The sequence below is a fragment of the Protopterus annectens genome, chromosome 5.part0, assembly GCF_019279795.1.
Source record: "Protopterus annectens isolate FY-2018-M chromosome 5.part0, PAN1.0, whole genome shotgun sequence".
Taxonomy (NCBI): Eukaryota; Metazoa; Chordata; order Ceratodontiformes; family Protopteridae; genus Protopterus; species Protopterus annectens.
Genome location: NC_056735.1, coordinates 1,784,354,425 through 1,784,378,069, shown reverse-complemented (window position 1 = coordinate 1,784,378,069; position 23,645 = coordinate 1,784,354,425). Strand labels below are relative to the sequence as shown.

Here is a 23,645-nt window from a genome sequence, read left to right as displayed (position 1 = left end):
TTTTTACAAGTGGCCAAACCAAAAACGCCCATCATTTTCGGGATACCTAAAATCCACAAAAATATAGAAGACCCACCGCTGAGACCTATTGTCTCAGCAGAGGGTTCCAAAACTTTACCATTGGCAAAATATGTGGATAGTAAGGTTAAACATATATGTGGCGAAAACAAAATTATACTAAAAGATTCTTGGGATCTGTTGAGAATTATAACTCCTGATCTAGTAAACGACAACTTGATTTTTATAACTATAGACATCATTGACCTTTTCTCATGTATCCCACATAAAGAAGGATTAATTATGTTTGAGGATATGATTTATAGAGATAAAAAATTAACAGATTCAGAAAAAACTATGGTAACTAATTTGGTAGACATAGTTTTGAAGTACAACTTCCTCACATTTAATGGGGAATTTTACAAACAAGCACAAGGCATATCAATGGGGGCAGCTTGTGCCCCCACTTATGCCAACATTGTATTAGCAAAATGGGAGGAAGATTTTGTGCTAGAATCAGAATACAAAGAATGTTGGTCCCTATACCGTCGTTTTTTGGACGACATAGTTATTTTTTGGACCGGAGGGATGGATAAATTCCATGAATTTTTTGATTATTTAAATAACACTACAAACTTCTTGAAATTTACCTACAATTCCTCTATTGATAGATTGCAATACTTGGATATCGAAATATATAAAACTGAACAAAATTTCGAAACAAAAATATATAGGAAAAAGACCTATTGTAATTCCTTTCTCCACTTCACTAGTGCTCACCCCTCACACTGTAAAAAGAACATTGTCAAGGGACAATTTGTGAGGGGAAGTCGAATGACTAGCTCTAGTGAAGATTTTGCATCTGAATGTAATCTGCTTGAAGGAATGTTTGAGGAGAAAGGTTATCCTAAGGAATTTGTGAAAACTATCAGAACAGAAGTTGAGAGAGGTAGGACTTCAAGATTTAAACCCATTAAAGGTGTCCAAATAGATAATACCAACAACATTATATGTGAATATACCGAGGCCAAAAATAACTATGAACAAGCCTTAATATTGGAACACAACAGTTTTAACATGAGAGTAAGTGAAATATTCAGGAATGAGTGGGTTAAATTCTCTGCATTTACGGACATTGAATATATGAATAATTTAACCCCAAAGATAGTATATAAAAATTCATGGAATATGAAAAGAATCCTGGAATCACATAGTGACATGGTTAATAATGAACAGGTGGAGGTAACAATTGATGGGCAAAGAAGGAAAGGAAGTTTTAAATGTGGCCACTGTAATCAATGTGACTATATGATGAATACTAGTGAGATAAACATTCCAAGTAGGAATAAAATCATAAAGAGTAGGGGCTACCATAATTGTGAAACAAAAGGGGTGGTATATCTGGCTGTGTGTAAAAAATGCAGTTCATTTTACATAGGTAAGACCGAACGAATACTGAGGAGGAGAATATATGAACATATCTATGATATTTTGAAGGCTAAAGAAACCAACGCACTATATAAACATACCAAAGTTTGTGAAAGTGGAAAATTTGAATTTTTTGTAATAGAGCAGGTTAAAAAACAAATAAGAGGCGGATTATGGGAAGAGTGGTTGGGCTATAGGGAGTTATGGTGGCAAATTAAATTAGACGCCACCAGAATACCAGGTTTAAGCTACCACATTTCCCTAACCCCAGTACTAAAACTGAGAGCTGCAGAGGTATAAATTTTGAGTATACCACTTTAAGGCCAGAAGATGGCAGTGTAAACATATCCTTCTCAACCTACCTAACATAATTCTAAATACAATGATCTGGTTCAACACTTTGGATGAGTTTAAATATTTTAAATATTTACATTAGAATAATCAAAGATCCATTTATTTATTAACTCAAGTGATAAAGATGGATTTAATCTATACAATCAAGTAGTAATGCAACATTTTTAATGTTTTTTAGGCAAACCATGTTGTTTGCGAAATAATATGGCATTCATTTTAATATTCATGAACTACGAGTCTTTGATTTGATAATTAATGATGCACTTTATTTTATAGGTTGATTTTAAAAGTGGAGAGTATTTATACTACTAATTAATTGTTTTAATTGATATCTGATGAAGTCCTGTTGTATGTAGGGACGAAAACGCAAAATTTGACAAGAGCGTTAATTGTGCTGTTAGTTTTGGTGAATAATAAACATTGGTTTATTAACTTTCCGAGGATCTGCCTTCATTCTGGATATACGTTTTTGGTATTTTCTAAAATAAATATAACATTCTAGCAAGATGTTCTACTTCTGGATTTCCTTTAAATAGGTATCACTTTTTTTGCAAATGGCTAAATACAAAGAACTTTGCTTATATTTAGGTCAATTTAGCCACTTTTTGTAGAACAGTCAGTGTAAGAGAAGTATATTTTATCTTGAGACTCAATATACAAGGGCAACAAATGCATATCTAGGCTATCTCAGCTAGATATTGACCAAGTGCCACACTAATAGCACTTGTCAGAAATGCACATTTTTTTATGAGATCACTGAATACGGGGTTTGCCCCTTTCCCTGAGGTGCAGTGATCTGTGTGTTAATACAGTATAGTAGTGCATATGTTGGCTTGCCTCCCCACAGAAGAAAAGGTTACTCTCATAAGGAAAAGCTAGTCTCTTTGGTTTTAAATTTATCAATGGAAAAGTTATTTGTGGCTTTAAAGCAAACTAAACTGCCTTCAAAAATTCCATATCTAAGTTTTGCTAAACTTAAGTTTTATCTGCTAAGGCAAAACATTTTTTGCAATTTTCTTGCATAATATGACCTTTAAGTATAAACAGCTAGATAAAGCAGAATATCTTAGAGAAAACTGACATGTCAACTGGCTACAGGACAAGTCATCAATACTTTATGGAGGACAAACCTTACAAGTTGTCTAAACTTCCTTGTACAGCAATAAAATCAGTATGTTCTGCAGTGAATGCAGATAAATAACTCTGCCTGTGTTTGTCAGTGAAATCTGAATTATGTTAACAGTAGGCATCTTAAAGCTGGTTATTTTAACAGTTATAGAGATTTTCTTCTGGTAGCCCTTATCTCTTTGATAATTAAGAGGTCCCTTTATCTTCATCTCTACACTAAATCTACAATTTTATGTGGATAAATTATTTCATTCAAATGCAATGCTCTTTTTTTTTCTTTTGAATAGCAAGGCCTCTAAGGAGTTTACCATGCATTTGCACTACCTGAATAAGAAAAGCCCTTTCTATAGTACTCCATTTTCAACCTGCAGTTAAAAGCACCATGTGTCAAAATGCTGAATATGATGCCTTTAGGAAAACAGTGTGAAATTATACTTAACTTCTTGGTGACTGCAGATACACTGTAAGCTGCAACTCTGTGAAATAAAATTGCTGTCATCTGCACTATACTTTGCATAGATAAAAGTTATTCAGAAAGGATAATCTGAATATCATTTCAAGTCAGAATATTCCTTAATTCACAAATTACTATTAAAACAAGCCCCACTAAATTGGGATGGATTAACTATTCTCCAAATAAATGAAGTTTTGTTTTGCATTCACAAGACAGTCTAATTACTGCATCTTAAAGATCAAGTGCAAATTGCTGATTCACCCCAACAGTAAACACCTTCCTTGTTATATGTCATGCACTCCTGTACTGGCAAATGTGCAGCCCTGCTATGCTGCACCTGTGTAGGCCTTTTTTTTCCAACACAAGAAAAATGTTTTAAAATACTGAACATCAGAGTCGAAGTTTTCACAAAACTGTCAGCTATTCAGTCAGAAGTAGTGTGTGTGCTGTACTGACAGAGTGTCAGAATTCAGACAGAAGTACAAAGCCTAGTGACTGCTTCTCAGTTGCTTGTGTGGTGACTATTTTCTAGTCAATAAAATGCATAAAGTGTTCAAGTGTAGCATTTCTGACCCACTGTGACCTTCACTGGTTTACCAGAAAATCCAATTTTTAGCACAGGTTAGGGCAAATGTATGCTGCACATTCAGGGATAATTGAGAGAGAGGAGTTTGAGTGGTACAGAGGATTGCACCATATTGCAATTAGAAATATCAGAGACTAAGCAATGCTAATTAAAATGCATTTACCAGCATTTAACGCAGGTTATTTCTTTGCTTCTACTTATTTTTTTAAACTAATAAAGATTTATACATGCCCTTGCTTTCTGGTTCAATAATAATAAATGAAGCTTCCTGTAGTGAAGAAGGGCGTCTAACTCAATTGCATCATCATTTCACGCCACAAAACCTAGAAGAAGCTACTGTAGCCCATGGAAAGCAAGTGAGATAATGATGTAAATTTAAACTTCAATTAGCCCTGGAATTGCTCGTTTTCCACCATAAACAACCACTAAGGCAATCAGAAACACCAAATAAACAAAATGAGAGGAAAATCTAATCAGTGAAAAAGTAAGTGTTCTGATTGCACTTGATCTTTAAGTATCCTTACCGGCCGATTTGCTACTATTTCTGTAACTGGATTTAGTACTACACCTTCCTGAAGGAGGTTAACAGGAAGTAAGCTATTTTAACAGTTCTATGACCCCAATTTACATTTTGGTAGACAAAATGTAACTCAAGCTTTTAAAAGATGACCACCTTGAAGGAACACTTTCAGTTTTCTTGGAATGTGGTGCATCATGGAATGGACATGGATGCGTAATGCGGGACTTGTCCACCCTGACAGCAGCTATCAACATTTTACAAAAAAAAAAAAAAAAAACTTTTAAAGATCCTGTATATGGAGGAAAGAGAAATGTTATGAACTACAAATCATGACTGAAGCAATGAGAGGTTTTCTTTAAAAAATTATTAGGTAAAAAAATATATTACAAATATTTTAAATATAAAATGACACTATAACTTTGAAGGAGGGTTCTACATTAAGTCTATCTGACAATTACCCTTAAATGACTGATAACCTCAGAGACCCCTCAAATCTAAGTTTTTACTGGAAAATTTACATAAATTACAAGCAGTCTTTGGCTTACTGGCACCTTGCCTGCTGCCAAAGTAATGCTTCTATTAAATGCAAATTATAACAGACTGCTGACCCTTGCAAGTGTTACGCATCAAATGAAAAGTAAACTATTCAAGCCTCACAAACGTGAATAAAGCTTTTAAAATTTACATCCAATTGGATGAATAAACATTTAGAATAAATAGTATAAATAAATAACAACTAAAACTTTTTTTAAAGGGCGGCAGTGGCTTTTAACTATCCTTGTAATACAAACCATATCTGCAGTGCATGAGTGTTTTGGGGAGGTGGCGCTTCATTTTTTGATGCAGTGCAGATACATACATGCAAACAAAATAATTCAGCCTCATCAACATCTGCCCAATATGTTTGACAGGTTAACACAGTAGTCAACAGTAGTTATGTTAAACCATGGCAAAATAAATGAATTCCATGTTACTACTGTATTTCATATTGATACAACTGATCAGCAAATGCATGCAATGCAATCACAGTGACCATGTCCTTCCTTGGCATGAACAGGACGGACAATAATATTCTTTACCCATTTCCCAAGGCCATCTAGTGCTACTCTGGAAAAAAAAATAACAGTAAGACTTGTTAGCTACACAGTGGCATGGAGCACATGTGTAATTTGGCTTATTCTGGAGACACAAATGTGTATGTGCCAGGCACAGTTAATACTCAGCAGCACGCAGTGTTCTTCAACTTTGCTTGCGAAAATGAGTTCATGTAAATAATGTTCGCTTGACTATAGTCACATCTACCAGTGCTTGAACTGTTACACTCACTTTCACCAAACCTTTCTCTTCTAGTATATGATGTGGTAGGCAAAGCTTGTCCTAAAAAACACAAATATTTTGTAAGATTACAAGTCTGTTATAGATTTTATATCAAATGCTTCACTGGAAAATCTACTTAGTATAATCTTTTAAAATGTTTAAGCCAGAAATCTGAATAATCATAACGCCAAAATGTAAACATGACGACTCCAAAATGTATTTCTTTATTTTGATGAATGAGTGAAGACCTATAAGCAATTGGCTGCATTCCATAGGAAATCCAAAAAGAAAAGTTGTATTAGTTAATCTGAGACAAACTAGTGTAAACTTTCACAGACTACACTACAAGTCTAAACTGAACTTCAAGTGCTGCTAACCAAACTGAATGGAACAATTAGAGAAAGAAAAAAAAATCCAGCCACAGGCAGGTATCAGTCCGTACCACTTGAATGATTAAACAAAGCAGCTAACTTACTTACATTAAAAATCACAATACAGCTATCTAATGTGACATAAAATATTACATACATCATAAGAGTACATTAACAATTTAGTTCAATACCCACCGTTCAAAAATTAAAAACTGAAAGAACAGCTCTCTTGCAAAAAAAAAAAAAAAAAAAAAAAAAAAGGAAAGAAATTGTATACTAGATTGAAAGCACAACACTTAAATTAGCATTCTGTAATTGGTAGCTGCTTTAGTGGTGTTTTATTAATGGCTCAGGCAACTGACAGAGCAGCAGGGAGGGATGAGTGTGCCTATCCTCGGTGAGAGGCACTCGTCGATGATGCTCCCTAAAGGTAGTGTGGTCCAAACAGGGAGCTGTCTTCGGATATATTTGACGAGTGTGAGAGGTAGGGAAAAAGAGCATGTAGGGCATATTAAGAAACCCTTCCCCATATGGATGCACAGACATCCAAGTCCTCGAGGTTTAACTTAGGATCCATTATTGGCCCCTGCAATACTGGAGCAGTCTGAGGAAAGGAGTACAAGGATGGATAGAGTACATCTGGTGTGGACATAGGGCACTGGGGACTGGGCCAGTAAAATGAGGGCCGAGGGGACAAAAAAAATCTGCAATTGGTTATATTACCACAAGATAAGTAATACAAACAAGTAGTACAAGACATGAGAAATCTTATAAGAACACAAACGCTAAAGACAAAACTTGCAATAAGTATGTAAGAAATGTACAAAAGTTTCAGTCAATTTCAGCAAGGTGGTTCCAAACCAAAGCAAGGACTCATTAAGGACATTGCTTTGCCTTATACTTTTTACAATGAATTCTGCTTCTGTTTCATGGTTTTTGCATGCTATTCATAAACACTACATGACAGAAGGGGATTATTATGTAGAATGGCATACATACCAAAGCCCTGTGAAATACACAGACAAAGGTACACAACACAGTAAGACCCTGTTGGCAGTTTTACACACTGTGTACAGCAGTAGTAACGTACATGCTAGTAACAACTACATAGCTTATGGGACTGGAATCACCTAACTGCCACTGGTGAACTGCCTTTGACTATATCACTGCTTCTTTCCTGCAGATGTGCTGCACAGCTACCAGGGCTAAGCAACACATTAGAGCTGAATTAAAGTCCTCAGTTCCAGTCACAGGTAGTTGTCCAAGCAGGAAATCCTTTCATTAGCACACTATGGAAATGTCCTAAGCTCCATCACCATGTCTGATAAATGGCAATGCTTTATGAATTGCAATCAAATGTGTGTGACCAACACATCCCTTACTATCTATTCCCTGCAGTGCTGTGTTGTACGTCAGTGCCACAAATACAACACAGCAGTTCTGAATGTCTGTAACATAAGGAAGGATTAGTACATATTATGCACTACGTGCTCCTGTTTGCCATTCATACATACAGACACTTTTATATGAGAGAAAACACTATACCGGGTACCAGACAATAACGTCTTTATTTAAACAAAATAAAAAGGAGAGGTACACTTACAGACACTTTTGAATGCCACATTCAGTGCTAAAATCCTTCTCTCTTAATTAAGGCACTGGATGCCAGTGTACTAAACATATTGTACAGAATATGCATGCATACAACTGTACACTTCTGTTTATGAATTCCCTGGTCACACAGTGCAGCTAGGCTGACTTAGAGCAGATGGACAACAATGCAAAATCCTCTGTCACAGTACCCACATGACTTTCTGACCATTAGCAAAATTGCTTTTGAGAATTTCAAGCAACTAAATGAAACATGGCCTGAGGTAAGCCCAAGTAAGGTGTAGACAATACTCGTTTTTTGTAAGGTAAAAGGCAAAGCTAATATTATTACAATGTAAATACTTAAAACACAGGTCATCCTAAGAAGGTAAAGGCCACAGAGATGAGAGTTCTAGCATGGAGTTTGATAAGGTACTTATAATTCTATTACAGATGGATGAAAACCAAGACAGGACAGCTTTGGAAGATGGCAGTTAAGTCATCCATACAGAAGTAGAAGGAAAACCACTCCAACAATGAGTAGGCCTACTGTTTGGGTAATACTCAAACTAGTACAGCATGCCCAATATTATTTTTTTTCAGTTCAGCACTGAAATGATTTCAGAAGGGCATTATCTGTTCCAGTAGGCACCAATGTTCTGCAGAACATGGATTCTCTCACAATATTATTTACAGCTATTACTATAAATAAAGGTGATCTATTCCCTGATAGAGTCCTGGTGCTAAGATAAGCATGAACATAAGTCTTATAAACTTTAAAATCAAGGCCATTCACTCCAAGATACAATTCAACACAGAAAAACAGTCAGCAGGTTTACCTAAAATTTGTCTTGAGAGAAACGAGGATGAGAATAAATGAGTCATCAGAAAAGTGAATCAAAATGCTGGAACCCTAGCAAACATAAATTAACATAAATTGAGAAAATTCAGTTTTGTACAAAGTTCTGTTTAATGTTGGCTGCAATTAACACAGGTCTGTACCGTTCTCCAAAATTTCTGATCACGTGGAACGTACCAGAGACATAATACTGAAACCACCATACAGAAGAGGACATTGACTCTATGTCATCCATGCTGCACAGCATTAGCACAAAGCTCAAGGTAAAACACATCATACATATCCCAAAAAGTGCACCTGGAATCATTCCAGAAATGGCATCCATAAGTGTTCCAGTTGGATAGAACAGGGCCAAATGGGTACTGCACCACTGTGACTCATGCTATTAATAAATGGGCTATATGGAAACAATGAAGTGCACAACAGATGCAGGCAGACACTTTTTTTTTAGTGAGGTAAACTTTATGTGCAGAATTCATCACTGGGTAGTCTGCAACTAGACTGCAAAAGCCAATCTACTGGAACGTCTGCTTGTCAGCTTCCTCTATGGAATGAGGAAGACTGATCATTTGATCTGTCTTCCTAAACATGCATCAACCTCAGATAGCACCTGAGCTAGAAGACTACTTCTCAGTCAATCTGCCCAATAAAAAAAAAAAAAAAACATATGACAACACATAAGGACATGAAGCTACAAGAGCTTAACACAAAGAGGTGATGGCATCCAGGAGGAAAGCCTTCCAAGAAATAAACTTCAGTGCTACTTAGCCACCATGCACAAATGTAAATGGGCAAGTCTGCTGATCATAAAGCTCAGGGGCTCTCTTCTAAACAAGATGATGCAGCACTAATTTAAAGATACTTGTCTAGCTGATGGTGTACTGCAATCCTCCTTCCAAAAGGTCTTAAAGTGCAGAAATAGCTGAAACATTCACCTTGACCATGGAATGAATAAGGTCCACAATTACACATGTATTGGAGATAGGTCAGGATCACTTGTAAAGTGATTAACTGCTGTGATTAAAGGTACCTTCCACTCAAATGGAGAACAATTTCACTTTACAAGCATATGCCTGCTGAGAAAATGGCTTTGCAGCCTCAATAACTACTGAAACCTCTGCTGACAAAACCAGGGTGATGATGGAATAAGGTGAAGTCCCAAGACTGGAAAAACTCCCTTATCAGCCTCAACAAAAGGTTGAGATCCCTCATCAAATCCTCTAAAGCTAGCTATGAAAATAGAAATGCAGCAGATAGTAAAGAAAACCACAAGGCCTTCTATAGTTATGTAAAGAATCTCCATGGCAACACCCAAATTTGCTCTGAGCTACTGCACAATGGTACCTCCCTATACTGAGCCAACAGATATTGCAAATATTCTGGCGGACAGATTCAGTGCTAACTTTACCCCTCCCCCCAGGACCAATCACAATACCAGTAGATTGCCAGGCACCCAATATTACTGCTGCACAGGTTAAAACAGCACTGTCCAAGGCCAAGAATACAGCTTCTATGGGACTAGACAGTATCCCTGGCTGTGTTCTACATGAACTACAGAGTGAACTGGCACTTCACCTGTGTGCCCTGTTCAATCATCTCAGGCTTTGTCCCTACTGAATGGCACACTACTACAGTAATCCCTCTCCACAAAGGAGGAGTGACTACAGACCCCGGGAACTAACGCTCCATTAGCCTGACGAGTCTGATATGCAAAGCTATGGAACGCATCATCATGGACCTAATAAACAAGGATATAGGGAATCTCCAAACTCTGGATCATACACAGGTTGGTTTTGTGAAGGGTAGATCATGCCTGCTCAACTTGGTCAACTTCTTTGAGTCAGTCACCAGAGCCGTGGATGAAGGTAAGGTGGTTCATACAACCTACCTTGATCTGGCCAAGGCCTTTGATACCATTCCCCAACTCAGGAATCATAGAAAAATATTACTATGCTAGGCATCAACCCCTATATCACTAGGTGGGTTTCAAACTGGCTCAAAGAATGAATCCACAGTGTGAAAATAGCTGACTCCAAGTCAGACTGCCGATCAGTCAAGAGTCGAGTCCCACAGGGTTCGGTCCTGGGTCCTCTCCTGTTTGGTATCTACTTCTCTAAAGTCCAGGCCAACACGAAGGGACTCTGGCTGACAAAGTCTGCAGATGATTGCAAGTTGGGAGCTGCTATTAACTCCCCAAGTGATGTTGACTATCCTACAGAAAGGCCTCAATGAGACCAACGACTGGTGTCAGAACCATAGCCTTAAGCTCAATGTGAAAAAAATATGTATTCATCCCCTTTGGGAAAAACCCGGTTCCGTTGAATTACCACATCGATGGTAGTCCACTGAACACAGAAGGCGTTATAAGAGAACTGGGAACACAGGTTGACAGCAACCTCTCTTTTGACCACCACGTTGCCACTGTGGTCAGAAAGTCCTTCTATGTGGCACATCTCATTACTAAGGGTTTTGCATCCAGGAAGAACGAGGTCATTGTCTCCCTCTACTCTTCCCTCATTAGGAAAATCATCGAGTACAATGCCCCATTTGGCATGTACCTCACTAGACACCTGCAACAACTGGAGAGGCCGCAAAAATACCTCACAGAGAGGATCCTAGGCCTTAAACACTTGTCCTACATGGACAGACTCAAAAAAACACCAACTATTCTCGGTCTCATATCACCTTATTAGAGGTGATCTCTGCTTGACTTACAAAGTCATGTCTGACCCAGCTCCATCAGAAATGCTACATATAAAGAAATCCCAATCCCTCCGCACACATGCTCCAGAGACCTCAACCTCATTACCACAATCAACAGAACATGCTGGAGGGACAGGTTCATTAACCAGAGACTGCCCATGCTATGGAATAGACTTCCCATACATGTCAAGCAGAGCACTTCACTGGCCCTCTTCAAGAGAAATCTTGATGAGTGGATGGGAAATAGAAAATTCACCCCGGGGATCACTCCAGTGGCTCTACTCGACAGGGGCACTAGGAACTAAGTTTGGGTGGCACTACACCAGGATAATCCTATGGGCTTGGCTTGTAAAGGCTCCAGGGCCATTAACCTAGTACACACCTATGAACAGATGCAGCCCTGATTTGAGCAAAAGTTGGCTGTCACCTCAGCTGTGGAGTGCATCCCAAGCTAAGACTCAAGAATTTTATGTACTGTCAGAAATCTAAGTACTGAAAACAGGGCTATTCCTCATCCATCAAAGGGTGACAAGACTGAGTTTTAGCATTTTATTCCTGAACTCTGTGATGAGAAGACAAACTGGGGGAAATGGTAAGGAATACATACAGGAACCTTTGGTTCCACAGGCTGGAAAACATGTCTACTGCTAATCCCCCCACCCCCAACTGCCCTAGTGTACTAAGCAGAACAGACTGAGTACAGATTCTGCATGGTAAACAGGTTAGTCTCAGTACACTTCCAAAAGACAGATCAAAATAAGCCTTGAATCCACAGCTCCAGAAATGGGTGGAGGAGTGGTTCACAGAGCTGGACAGCTCATTCAATTTTCTGGGAATGTTAAATGCTGCAAGAGTAATACCCCTGCCTGTGACTCATTACAAAAATGAGTATCACATCACCACACACAGCAAATAAGTTCCTGCTCCCTTGTTAATTTAGATACATTACTGTTCTGATGACTAGAGGCCCCAAATACAACCCTGACTCCAAGACCTTAAGAAAGAAAGGCTACTCTTAGCTTCAATTGGATGATGCAATACACCAGCCCCTGAAAAAAAACTGAGCTTCCTGCATGGGGTACATGTCTAAGTGAGATCTTTCCCTCCAAAAAGACCATCCACTATCAGAATCTGCTATGCTTTCGGCTTTGAGAAGGGAAGATCCACTGGGTGGCTGCAGAAGTGTGACACTAAAGCCAACACCCTTCTGAAGAATGTGGGCACTGAAGAAAGCCTATATAGCAACAAATTTTAATGAAAGTGAAGCCTATTTAGAACAAACCAGAGGAATCTCCGGTGTGGGCTCCAAATGCTGATGTGCCAAAAGGTGGACATCATGTCCAGGTTCCTCAAGGGAGCAAATAAAGGGCCACTGCAGATGACCATCAGGAAAGTATTTGTCTAAGTACACTCATCCTAAATGTTGATGCTCTGCAGCAGTATGAATCATAACCTAATAGCATTATGCTGTAAGTAGCCATACAATCATCCAGACAGTCTTTCAGAACTTTCAGATGTCCAAGAATAGTCCTCCTCCTCCACTGCTGCAGAAGTCAGTAGGATGTATGGAATAAACTGAACAGTTCCTGTGCCATCTATCTTCAGTTCTGTTTTGTACATTTTGCTCATCCTTCCAATGTTCAGTATTGGGCCTCCAAGGCCATCCTTTTCTTGGAACTAAGGAGTGTTTGCAGTAAAAGCCATGCTACACTCCACAACAGGAACAGACTAATGCTAGCTAGCATGCCATTTACAATTAGTTTTACAGAGAAACCTGGCACAGAAATACATGAAGCATAAATTGTTTTGAACTCTATTTTTTATCTGAGCTTATTAATTACCTCATGCAGTGGACCGGGGTCATCTTGACCCTGTGAAGTTTGAACAGGGAAAGTTTGTCTTCCTCATGCTGGAAATGGGATATGAAAGGGACAGGGAAGGAGGTAATTAGAGCTAGCAAATGCTCAACTGACTGAAGGACTACTGCCCCTTCTTAAAAACACCTTCTATTAAGACTGTTAACAAGAAAATTATCACTGTTTGATAGGAAAGTTTCTACTTTATTTGGAAATGGAAGAGTGCTGTCTGGTTTGCTTTGCCTTTCACCTCTAGTTTTTTTTTTTTAAAACATTTAGTGTGCGGAGACCCCAAAAATATGTCTTATACAGGGTAAAATTTAGCACTTGGAATTTGACATCTTAAGGCAGTACTTGCATTCTAAGCCACATACTTATGATAGCCTGACACAGCAGTTCTAGTGCAGGCTTTAGCAGTGCCAATGCCACACTATCACACTGTAAATGCCTTTGGAAGTTGTCTGTAAGAGCTTTGAAAGGAGCTGTTCAATATTAGTGTCAAGGGCATCCTTACATATATCATTCAACTGTATAATGAAGTCCCATTGATGCTGGAGAATGTGCATCTGGACAGTCAATGTTCAGTCATCGAATGAGAAATCCATCGAACCTCTGTTCATCGAACTTAAAACATCGAAAGTTCACTTCAGTGAATGTTCAGTCATTGAATATTTTACCCAGGGAAAAGAGACAGTGGGACCAACATTCATATTGAAACACACACCACAGTATATCAAACCCACCTAGGTGGGGTGCAGTGGGGAAAAGAGCAAATTTCCTACTGCTGGCCAACCAACTCCATTCCCTGGGTAAAATATTTGATGACTGAACATTCAATGTTTTAAGTTCGATGAACTAAGGTTCGATGGATTTCTCATTCGATGACTGAACATAGACCCGCATCTGGAAGTTAATGGCTCTAATGTCAATGGTGAACAACTGGGCCACCTCTTAAGGGCAATGTGGTAGTTCCCTACAGTAGAGGACTTCCCAAAATATACAATAATGCTTTTTTGGCATTTACTTTCAGACCATAATTTTGACACCAGTTATTTAGTCAAGACCAACCTTCCTGGAATACGGTTAAGTCATTTAGCAGCAAAAAGTTCAGTCAGAGGCAGAAACCACAACCACACAAAGTTTATTGTAAATAGATATTAACGCCAGCTGTACCTCAGTTAAACACGTTTTTGTCAGAGAAAGCTCTCCGACTTCATCAGTTGACACAGGTATAATACAAGAAACCACTTAAATACCAATTCCATAAAGTAATTAAGTAAGTTGATTAATAAGCAATTATCTATTGAAGCAACAAGGTGTATTATGTGCATAATTAATATAGGAAACCAGCCAGTTTAACCGCCTTACCAACATAAAACAATACAATACAAAATATAAAAATAAATAGATGTTTGCAAAACAATAAATGTTTTAACTTAATAGTTAAAAAACAATAAAATATATAAATAATAAATTACTAACTACTAAACACAACTAACTACCTAGTTTGAAGGTATATCATACAACATAAACCATGAATTCACATGTTATATACACATTTATATAAAAATATTAAGTGTGCCACGAAGATGTATTTTGTATATAAAAACATAAAATACTAATACATACAATTTGTCCACTATGTACTTAGTATATGTTTGGAGTAAACATGAATAAAACATTTTTATTAAAACATCAAGAACATAAGAAAAAGGACAACGTAAGAGAGCCTGTATATTAGTTAATGTGTGTATTTCACAACTTAGCTGCTCTTAGCTTAAGGAGAGGAACAATAGATATATTGTCATTTAATCCTGGTGTCCTATTGGCTTCTAATATAATTTGCCAATACGTCTCTCGGTAGTCCAATTTAGTTTCCCAAGGGCCACCCCTGGCTTCCCTAGGAAGGGTTTCCAAAACAAAAAACAAAAACTTGGCTTGATTACAAACTAAAGTATGTCTGAATAAAGCGTTTTTAGAGTTTTGTTTTTGAATTTCATACATGTGCTCATATATTCTACGTCTTAGGTGTCTCTCAGTTTTTCCGACGTAGAACCCTTCACATATCTGACAGGTGGCAATGTATACTAGCCCTTGTGTATTACAATTGGAGTAAGAAGATGCTGTAATCCATCTGTTCCTAGCCGAAACAAATATTTTCTCTGTTTGTGAAACGCTGTTACATTGGGAGCAGGCCCCACACTTGAATGTACTCTTATGTTGGTTTGAAAATTAATTTGCCAACCCTCCATGTTCAAGTATGGTTTTAATATTGCTACCTTTCCAAAAAACTGGTTTGCCTTTAAGATTTGGGAGATCTGTAAAATCACTAAAAATTTCCAATTCCTTCTCTACTATGTTTCTAATAATGCCAGCATTAACGCTGTAATCTATAACAAAGGCTCTTTGTAGCCCAACTGGTGTTTTTGGAACATTACCAGAACCCTTGAGGAATGTATATTCCCAATGCCTAAAATGGGTTTGCATTTATTGTCCCTGTCTTCCCTCACCTCATTCTGTATGTTGGTAATAAGTTCATCTGGGTATCCTATTTCCCGAAACATTTTTGTTAGTTTTTGGCACTCTAAGATGTAATCATGTTCGTCAGATGTCATTCGGGATGCCCGGACGAATTGCCCCTTGAATATCCCCTTCTTTTGATACAGGGAATGGGAACTAGTATACTGAATGTAGGTAATGGAAAAGGTGAGCTTCCTATATATGGTGGATTTGAAACCTGTTTCGTCAGCATGTAAGGACACATCCAAATAATTGACTTGCTGTGTTGTAACCTGATGGGTTAAAGTCAAAAAGCCAGTACTTTGATTCAAGTATATCAAAGTCTTGTATTTGTTCCTGGGTCCCTGCCCAAAAATGCAGATATCGTCCAAAGATCTAGTGTACAGGTTCCAGTATTTGCTAAATTCACTTTTAATAACATATTTTTCTCCCATACAGAAAGGACAATATCTGCATATGTGAGGGCACAATTGGCCCCCATGGCAACGCCAGTTACTTGTTTATAGTATTCTCCTGTAAAATATAAAAAATTGTTGTGTAGAATTAGATCAGCCAATTCCAAACTTAAAAAAACATTGTTGTCCGTAGTACCCGGAATACTTCTAAGAGCTTCTTCCAAACAGGCTAAGCCTGTTTCATGAGGTATAGTGGAAAAGAGATCAACTACATCTATAGTAAGAAATAGTAAATTTGGGACATTTAATCCAGGATTTATTTTTCCCAAGAATCTTTTAGTAAAAACTTGTTTTTACCCCAGATTTGTTTTAATTTCCAATCCAAAAATTTGGATAAGAAAGAAATCTTGGAACCCTCGGAAGCCACAATAGGTCTAAGGGGGGATTACTGATGTCCTTGTGTATTTTGGGTACCCTAGGGGTTTTGTTCTCCAAATATAAATAGGTGTTATAATCAATAACCCCTTGGTCAAATAAATCCTTGATAGCTATATCAATTTTTTTATATGAGATATTTATCTCACTGATTGATACTTGATTATATCGATTTTTATCCTGTAGTATAGAATTCATTTTACCCTCATACACTATCCTGTCCATAAGGACAATACCCCCCCCCCCCCTTGTCGGGCTCCATAACCCGAACAGTAGAGTTCTTGCTTAAGTAAGTAAGGCTTGTTCAGACTCATCTAGGTTAGGTGTAAACTTCCTGTATCTTAGTCTATCCCTAATTTGTTTCTCAAGCCTCAATTCAAGGTTTCTCAACTGAGGATGAATGGGTGGATTAAAAGTACTGGATCTTTTAGGTCCAAAATTGTCTTCATAGGTAGGATTAGTCCCTAGTAAATTCTCTAAATTGAGTTTCCTTACAAACATTTTCAGATACATTATGACCCGGGCTAAGTTACTGGTTTGAATGGGCACATATTTAAAGCCCTTGGTAAACAAGCTAAAAAACATTTCCGTCACAGTTAAATTGCTGTAGTGAAAATGTGAAAGTTGGATCTGCTTGTGACTTCAAAGTTATCACCTCTGAAGCAGTCAATAATGGGGGGTACAGGGGTTACCAATTCTTGTTGTAGCTGTATGACTACATTTGAAAGTCAGGTAACTAGCTCATCCATAAACAGACTATTTTCTAGTTTATTAACTTCAACATTCACTACCCATTACCACAAGAAGTCACCACTACTATTTAGATATTATATTTCATGTTGATTAGGGTGTGAAATTATTTACTAGAGTCACTACTAGCCTTTAGTGCTTAGTGTTTAAAATAGGTTACAAGTCATATTAATGAGCCCACCATAAGTTGCACATTATGTTTGGTATTTGTGGTGTTTATATTAACTGTCATCATAGGTGGTACCTTTACTGGTTATGTAACAGTGATACTGACTCCTATTTCACCACTAACTTAGAATTAATTACAGTATTGACAGTGTATATACACTAGTAGCTTTTGTTTAGTAGTATGATTTTTTACTTTCATTTTTGCCTTTGTTTTTCTCTGCTCCGTCTTAGGTTTCCCATGTGTACATAATGTAGTATTTTAGTTTAGGGTAACAATATGTGATTTGTGATGGTTTTAATAGTTAAAATATTAAGTACGAAGTAATAACTTCTTCGTACTTTATTAGTTGTTATATTTCATCATTTTGTATTAAGTGGCTGTTACGATTCTCTGAGCATATTTGCACACTGTTTTTTTCAAAACAGTAGGTCAGAATTGGTTTGAATTTAAAGTGTTAATGATAGGTTACATCTACTATGTGACCACTGCATTACATTTAAATGGTTTGAATTTACGCTGTGCTACTATCTGATGAAGTCTGTTTACCTCACAGATGAAAAGCGCTTCATTTGAACTTGTTGGTCCTTTTTGTTTTAACTCATTGTGGACATAGCACTTACCACAACTTTGTTTGTTTGTTTGAATTTTATAAAATTTTTATAAGTATGTTGCCGTTGTTCCTGTGCCGGTTTTTGTTTATTATTATTGTTGTTGGTTCGATTACGAATCCTTTCTGAACGTCTAGGAAGAGGCTCATAATTTCCATCACCGCTATCTTCTCTCCCTCCTCCCCCACCACTAACACCATTAATTTCTGTGTTATTTCCAAAATTGGAAACAAAAGATTTTTTACTTTCTCCTAAATGGCTACTGTGGCAGGGTGGAGATGCAGGGTATTGTCTGCCCTCATTGTATTCCTTAATGTCATGATCCAGTTTTTTGTGTTTTCTAATAATAATGTCATTGCATTTTCTGTCTGCCTGCACCCTAAGGTCATAGTATTTCTTCTTTTCATTCTCAACTGTAAACATTAAATCATTGACAATTCTGTTGTTGTAAATCTCAATGGTGTCATTTAATTTACAGATTTCCTTATCATTGTTTTTAATAATAGCCTGTACAATCTCTAAACCACAGTTATCAAATGCTTTCAAAAGGTCCATATGAAACTCCCTTGCTCAACATTGTTGGGATATTTAAATATCCTCAGTCCTTTAGGAAAAATGCGTTTTTTAAAACACTCATTCAAATATAAATTGTCCAAAGTGAGGCTTTTGTACCTGTAAAGAACAGTCCGAAGTGAGTCCAAGGATTCAGAATACGTTTTGTTAGTATCAGTTGGTTTATGTACCAGGTCAGGCAGTTCAAAATTAGGTTTACTGTGTAGCCAATCCTGAAAACCTACAGAAAGTGCCATGTCATTGGCATTAGCAGATGAAGGGTTGTCCCTGGGTACACTAACAGAATGCAATACATCAGGCGTTTGATTAAAATTTTCGGAATGGTTACTCTGAACGCTGGTGCTTTGCAAGTGGGCTGTACCATGTGTATGTTGACCAGGGGGTAATTCTATGTCTCAAATTCATTCTTGGGTTCTCTGAACATTAGAGTTGGAAACAAACATCATAAGTCCTTGACTCAAGGGAGTCAATAATTCGATAAGTTGAGTAAGTTGTCTCGCTAATTTCCAGAATTCTCCTACCTCAGACCTCAACGGATGGTCTGGCTGCTGGGTGGATTTGGTTTCTCCCTCACTTTGCTCCATGGAACACAACAAACAGCCAAAAAAGAGAATAACGACTGAAAAGTACTCGTAACAAAGCAGCAAAAAGATCAGTCGGAGGCAGAAACCGCAACCACACGAAGTTTATTGTAAATAGATATTAACGCCAGCTGTAACTCAGTTAAACACGTTTTCATCAGAGAAAGCTCTCTGACTTCATCAGATAACACAGGTATAATACAAGAAACCATTTAAATACCAATTCCATAAAGTAATTAAGTAAGCTAATTAATAAGCAATTATCTATTAAAGTGACTGAACTTTTTGCTGCTTTGTTACGAGTACTTTTCAGTCGTTATTCTCCTTTTTGGTTGTTTAAGTCACTTAGGAATTCAATGACTGCGCCTAGTGTACAGTCATCTGCAAATTTAAGTCAGCCAGCACCATTTGGTATTGGCTTTTACTTCAGAAAAGCAGATTCCAATCAGGTAAGGTCCCAGCATGGAATCCAGGGGGGACTCCAATGGTTACTGGTCACTTTGTGGAGGTAACTTCCCCAATGCTGATTATTTGCATCCTATCTGTGAGAGATAGGGGTTTATTCCCACTTTGTTTAGCTTTTCTACTACATCCGAGTGGGGAAAAATATGTCAAAAGCTTTGGCCAGGTTGAGGTATGCCATCATCCACTGCTTTGGTGACCTTTTCAAAAAAAAAAAAATCCACCAGGTCAAGTAAGCATACCTTATCCTTGAAGTATCCAAACTGATATGGGTCCAGTGTTTGGAGGTTCCCTTTGTCCTGACTGATTAATCTCATGATGTCTTTCCATGGCTTTGCATATGAGACTGGTCAGACTTACGGGTCTGCAATTGCCTGAGTCTGTGGAAGGTACTCCCTTATACAGGGAATTGACTGTAGCAGTTGTGCATTTGCTTGGTACAAAACCTCTATGGAGGCTGAGATTGAGCAGTGTTATTAGGGGTGTAGCTTAACTGTGCTTCAAGCTATTTACAATGCACCCAGGGATATTGTCAAGACACACAGATGCAGTATTTAAGTTTTGAAAACACTTTTAGGACTTGGTCTTGTGTGATAGCTGGTGGTGAGACAGTTTCAGGTATATCTTGGGATAGACAGAGGGAGGGATGGGTAAATTTAGAGCTACATTTTTTACCCAGTAGGTTTGCTATATCTTCAGCCTCTGTGTAGGTAATGTCATACACAATCAGCTCTGCACATTGTTGCGTTGTGTTATTTAACCTGGAACTTTTCTCCCCAGGCCTTTACTGAAAATGGGTATTCACTGCCCAGTCAGACCTTCCCATTACACAAACAATAATGAATAAATAAATTTAGCTTTCATTACATGTCATTTTGATGGCTAAAACACTCTCGCTGATGAGAAGTGAGGCGGGTTTAATCTCTGCCCTAGTGGCAATGTTTCACATCATGCTTGAGACAATAAAGGCAATGCCAGTGTAGACTTGACTAGTATCCTAACAGTCACACGGGCATTTCATCCGAAAGTAAGGCAGGCAACCGCAAGAAATGTCAACAACATAAGAATTGCCATCTGAATCTTGCAAGTAGCAAAAATAAATGGCAGTCTCATGCATTCATCCTGTTGATGTCATGGTATACACTGGAACAAGTGTACTTACATCACTGAGCACAGGATCTTCCTAAATTTTACTGAAAGATTATTAGGGGACAGGATGAACCAACAAAACCCCACATCAAGCAGTCCTTCAATTTTGGATCATTTGCTTCTTTTCAAGAAAGAAAAAAGTTAGAAAATGTTAAGATAGAGGCAATGATTGGTAAAAGTAGAGGTGGAGGAACTTCTAGTATGAATACAAACCTGTTTGGGGAGACAAGTAAAAATTAACATTAATGTTTACTAAGTGTTAGACTACAAATTAAGTATAAATCATGGCTAGTTTTCAAGGAGGAGGAAATGTACTGCAGATGTCAAGTCAGGGGGATTTGCAGCTCCAATAGTGTAGAGGGATACAGCTCTGACTGTGGCCAGATGACCTGAGAACAATTAAGTGCTCAGGTGTTTGATGAAGCAGGGAGTGGAGGGAGGTGACAGTCTGGTTCCATTCAGTGCTGCTATCCCTTGCAGGAGGGGTGGATATTCAGCCACCAAGCCAGTCCTATGGAATGCTCATTACAAGTGGTCAGGGGTGTGCACCCATGTCAAAGTGGTCACCGTGATCCTTCCACAGATGCAGGCTCTCTTGTCTCCCTGCCCAGTGCAGGGAATAGATCTAAAATATGTCTTCATTGCAAGGATGCTGTCGAGGGCAGAAACCACTACTGAGACTACATGTATGATGGATTCCCAAGGTCAGATCTCACCCTTACTAGGAAATACCCAGGAAAGGAGGGAAAGGAACTAGTGGGTAGGTCTGACAGAAAGAGGCTTGATAGCGGACACAGAAGGAACAGCATTGAGGAAAAAAAAACATGAGGATTTTGGATTTTGGAACTGACATTCAGCAAACACACAAGGGGAAAAAAAAGGAGAATCTGGGAATCACCATACTAGGTTTAAGTTAAATACCAGTGCATAAAGGCAAGCTGGAAATGACTAATGTGTTATGTAATTGCTGAGACAAGATACTGAGCAATATGTTTAACTCTAAAGATTAGGGATGTTGATGAATAAGAATGTTATGGAAAAGGTTCAGAGAAGACTAAAAGGAAGTAACTGATGTGCAGAATCAACGTAATGAAGACTGACTGAAAACATTAGAAAGATAGAGTATGCAGATTAGTTGTATGGGAATAGGATTTGTATGACTGGAGTAGTAAGAAAGTTTTAAGAGTAGAAACTTAAAAAAAAAAAAAAAATTGTAGAGAGAGGGAAAGAGGGACACCATACTGATGGACTAAGAGATAGCAGTTCAAGGGTTACAGCACAGCTGAAAACTCTAAGGTAGTGAAATGCTGGAATGATTCACTTAGTATAGCCAGCAAATCATGGAGGCAACAGATTAAGTTCTTGATGTGTCTGCTGATCAATGACAGGATCCTGCTCACTAAGTCTATTTATACAGCCTTCCTTGCACTTAAATATGGCATTTTTTTCCTCAAAGCTTCCATATTTTGGGCATTAACTGCCCTATGCTAGTGATATCATGATGACTCATGCACATCAGCACAGCATCTTCAGCATGTCATCCTGCCCCAAACAATCATACTTCCTGCAGATCTAAATAAACAATTAAAATGACACCCAAACTGCTTATATAAATATATATTTTCTCACTTTGCATGAAATTCCATTGAAATCACTGGTTGAGGGGTCATCCAAGCATAAAAAGTCAATATGAGGGTCCTCTAGTACAGGAGATGGAGAGCCAAATGACTTGTATAATTATTTGTGTGCACACAAGTACTTTAAATGAATATCACTGAAAAGCACCTTCATTGATTACTCAGGCTGTCCTTTCATCACTGCTGAGCAATTACGGAATTAGTATGCATAAGTTATGGGATGTGGACTGGGGTGGGCAGTTCTCACATGGATGGTGCAGAGGGGACTTGTCCTCCTGCAAAAAAGTGTTTTACTAGTTTTTCTGCAATACAAACTTGGAGTAATGACCATTCCTGAAATTACTGCAGATGTCAACATAAATCCCTCAAATGGCAAGATTAGAATGCATCAGGGACCTTCCAGCCTGCGCCTATAACACGGACAAACATCTGACTATGGCCAAGGCAATCCAAGCTTGGGCAGTGGCTTGTGCAGCTGAAGGACCTAGCAGAGGGGAATGGAAGTGCCTCTCATCAGACTAATCATTGAGTACAATACACTTTTTAGCATGTACCTGATCAGGCACTTGCAATAATGTGACAGATCACGGATGTTCCTCAGAAAAAGAATAAAAGAAGTAAATTCCTGTGCAGACAGTCTCAAAGCCCTATCCCTGTATTCAGTCGCCTACAGGCTAATGAGCAGCAATCTATGCCTAGATCCTCTAATCCCACACTGATGGAGCTGTTGCACATCCACACAACAAATAGGATCAGAAATACCTGACCTAAGGACCTAAATCTAGTCTATGAAAGGACATGTTGGAGGCATCGGTAGATGTCTCAAATATTACTTCTCTGGAATACGTTTTCCATCCATATGAAGCAAAGCTCATTCCTAATCCTAGTCAAAGGTAGCTTTGACCAATTAATGGGAGATCACAAATCTAGTTACGGTTTGGCACTAATGTCCCTAATGGACAGGGGCAGCCTGTGAATACTTGATGTGTACAAGCCTATACTGTAACAGTAAAATTCCTTGGGGTATCAAAACATCAGCAATATTTTGGGAAATATAGAGTAAGCTTGGTTAGGCATAAAATGGCTCTTGGGCTGAAAGCTTAGTAACAACCTATGAGCCTATCCTGTGAGAAGGGTGGGCAGACCTGTCCACACAATGTCAAGATCTCTTGGAGAAAGGATGGTAGAGCAAACTACAGCCTA

At 38.1% G+C, this 23,645-nt stretch overlaps 1 protein-coding gene across 1 annotated transcript in view; it reads right to left on the bottom strand.

The window, feature by feature from the left end:
* Positions 1–2,215: 2,215 nt before the first annotated feature.
* LRCH1 (leucine rich repeats and calponin homology domain containing 1) overlaps positions 2,216–23,645 on the bottom strand; it is a gene marked incomplete in the record, with an annotated part of 1,693,846 nt that continues 1,672,416 nt past the window's right edge. Inside the window, 1 exon segment of the mRNA XM_044072038.1 lies at positions 2,216–5,844. Coding sequence (XP_043927973.1) covers positions 5,731–5,844 — 114 coding nt within the window.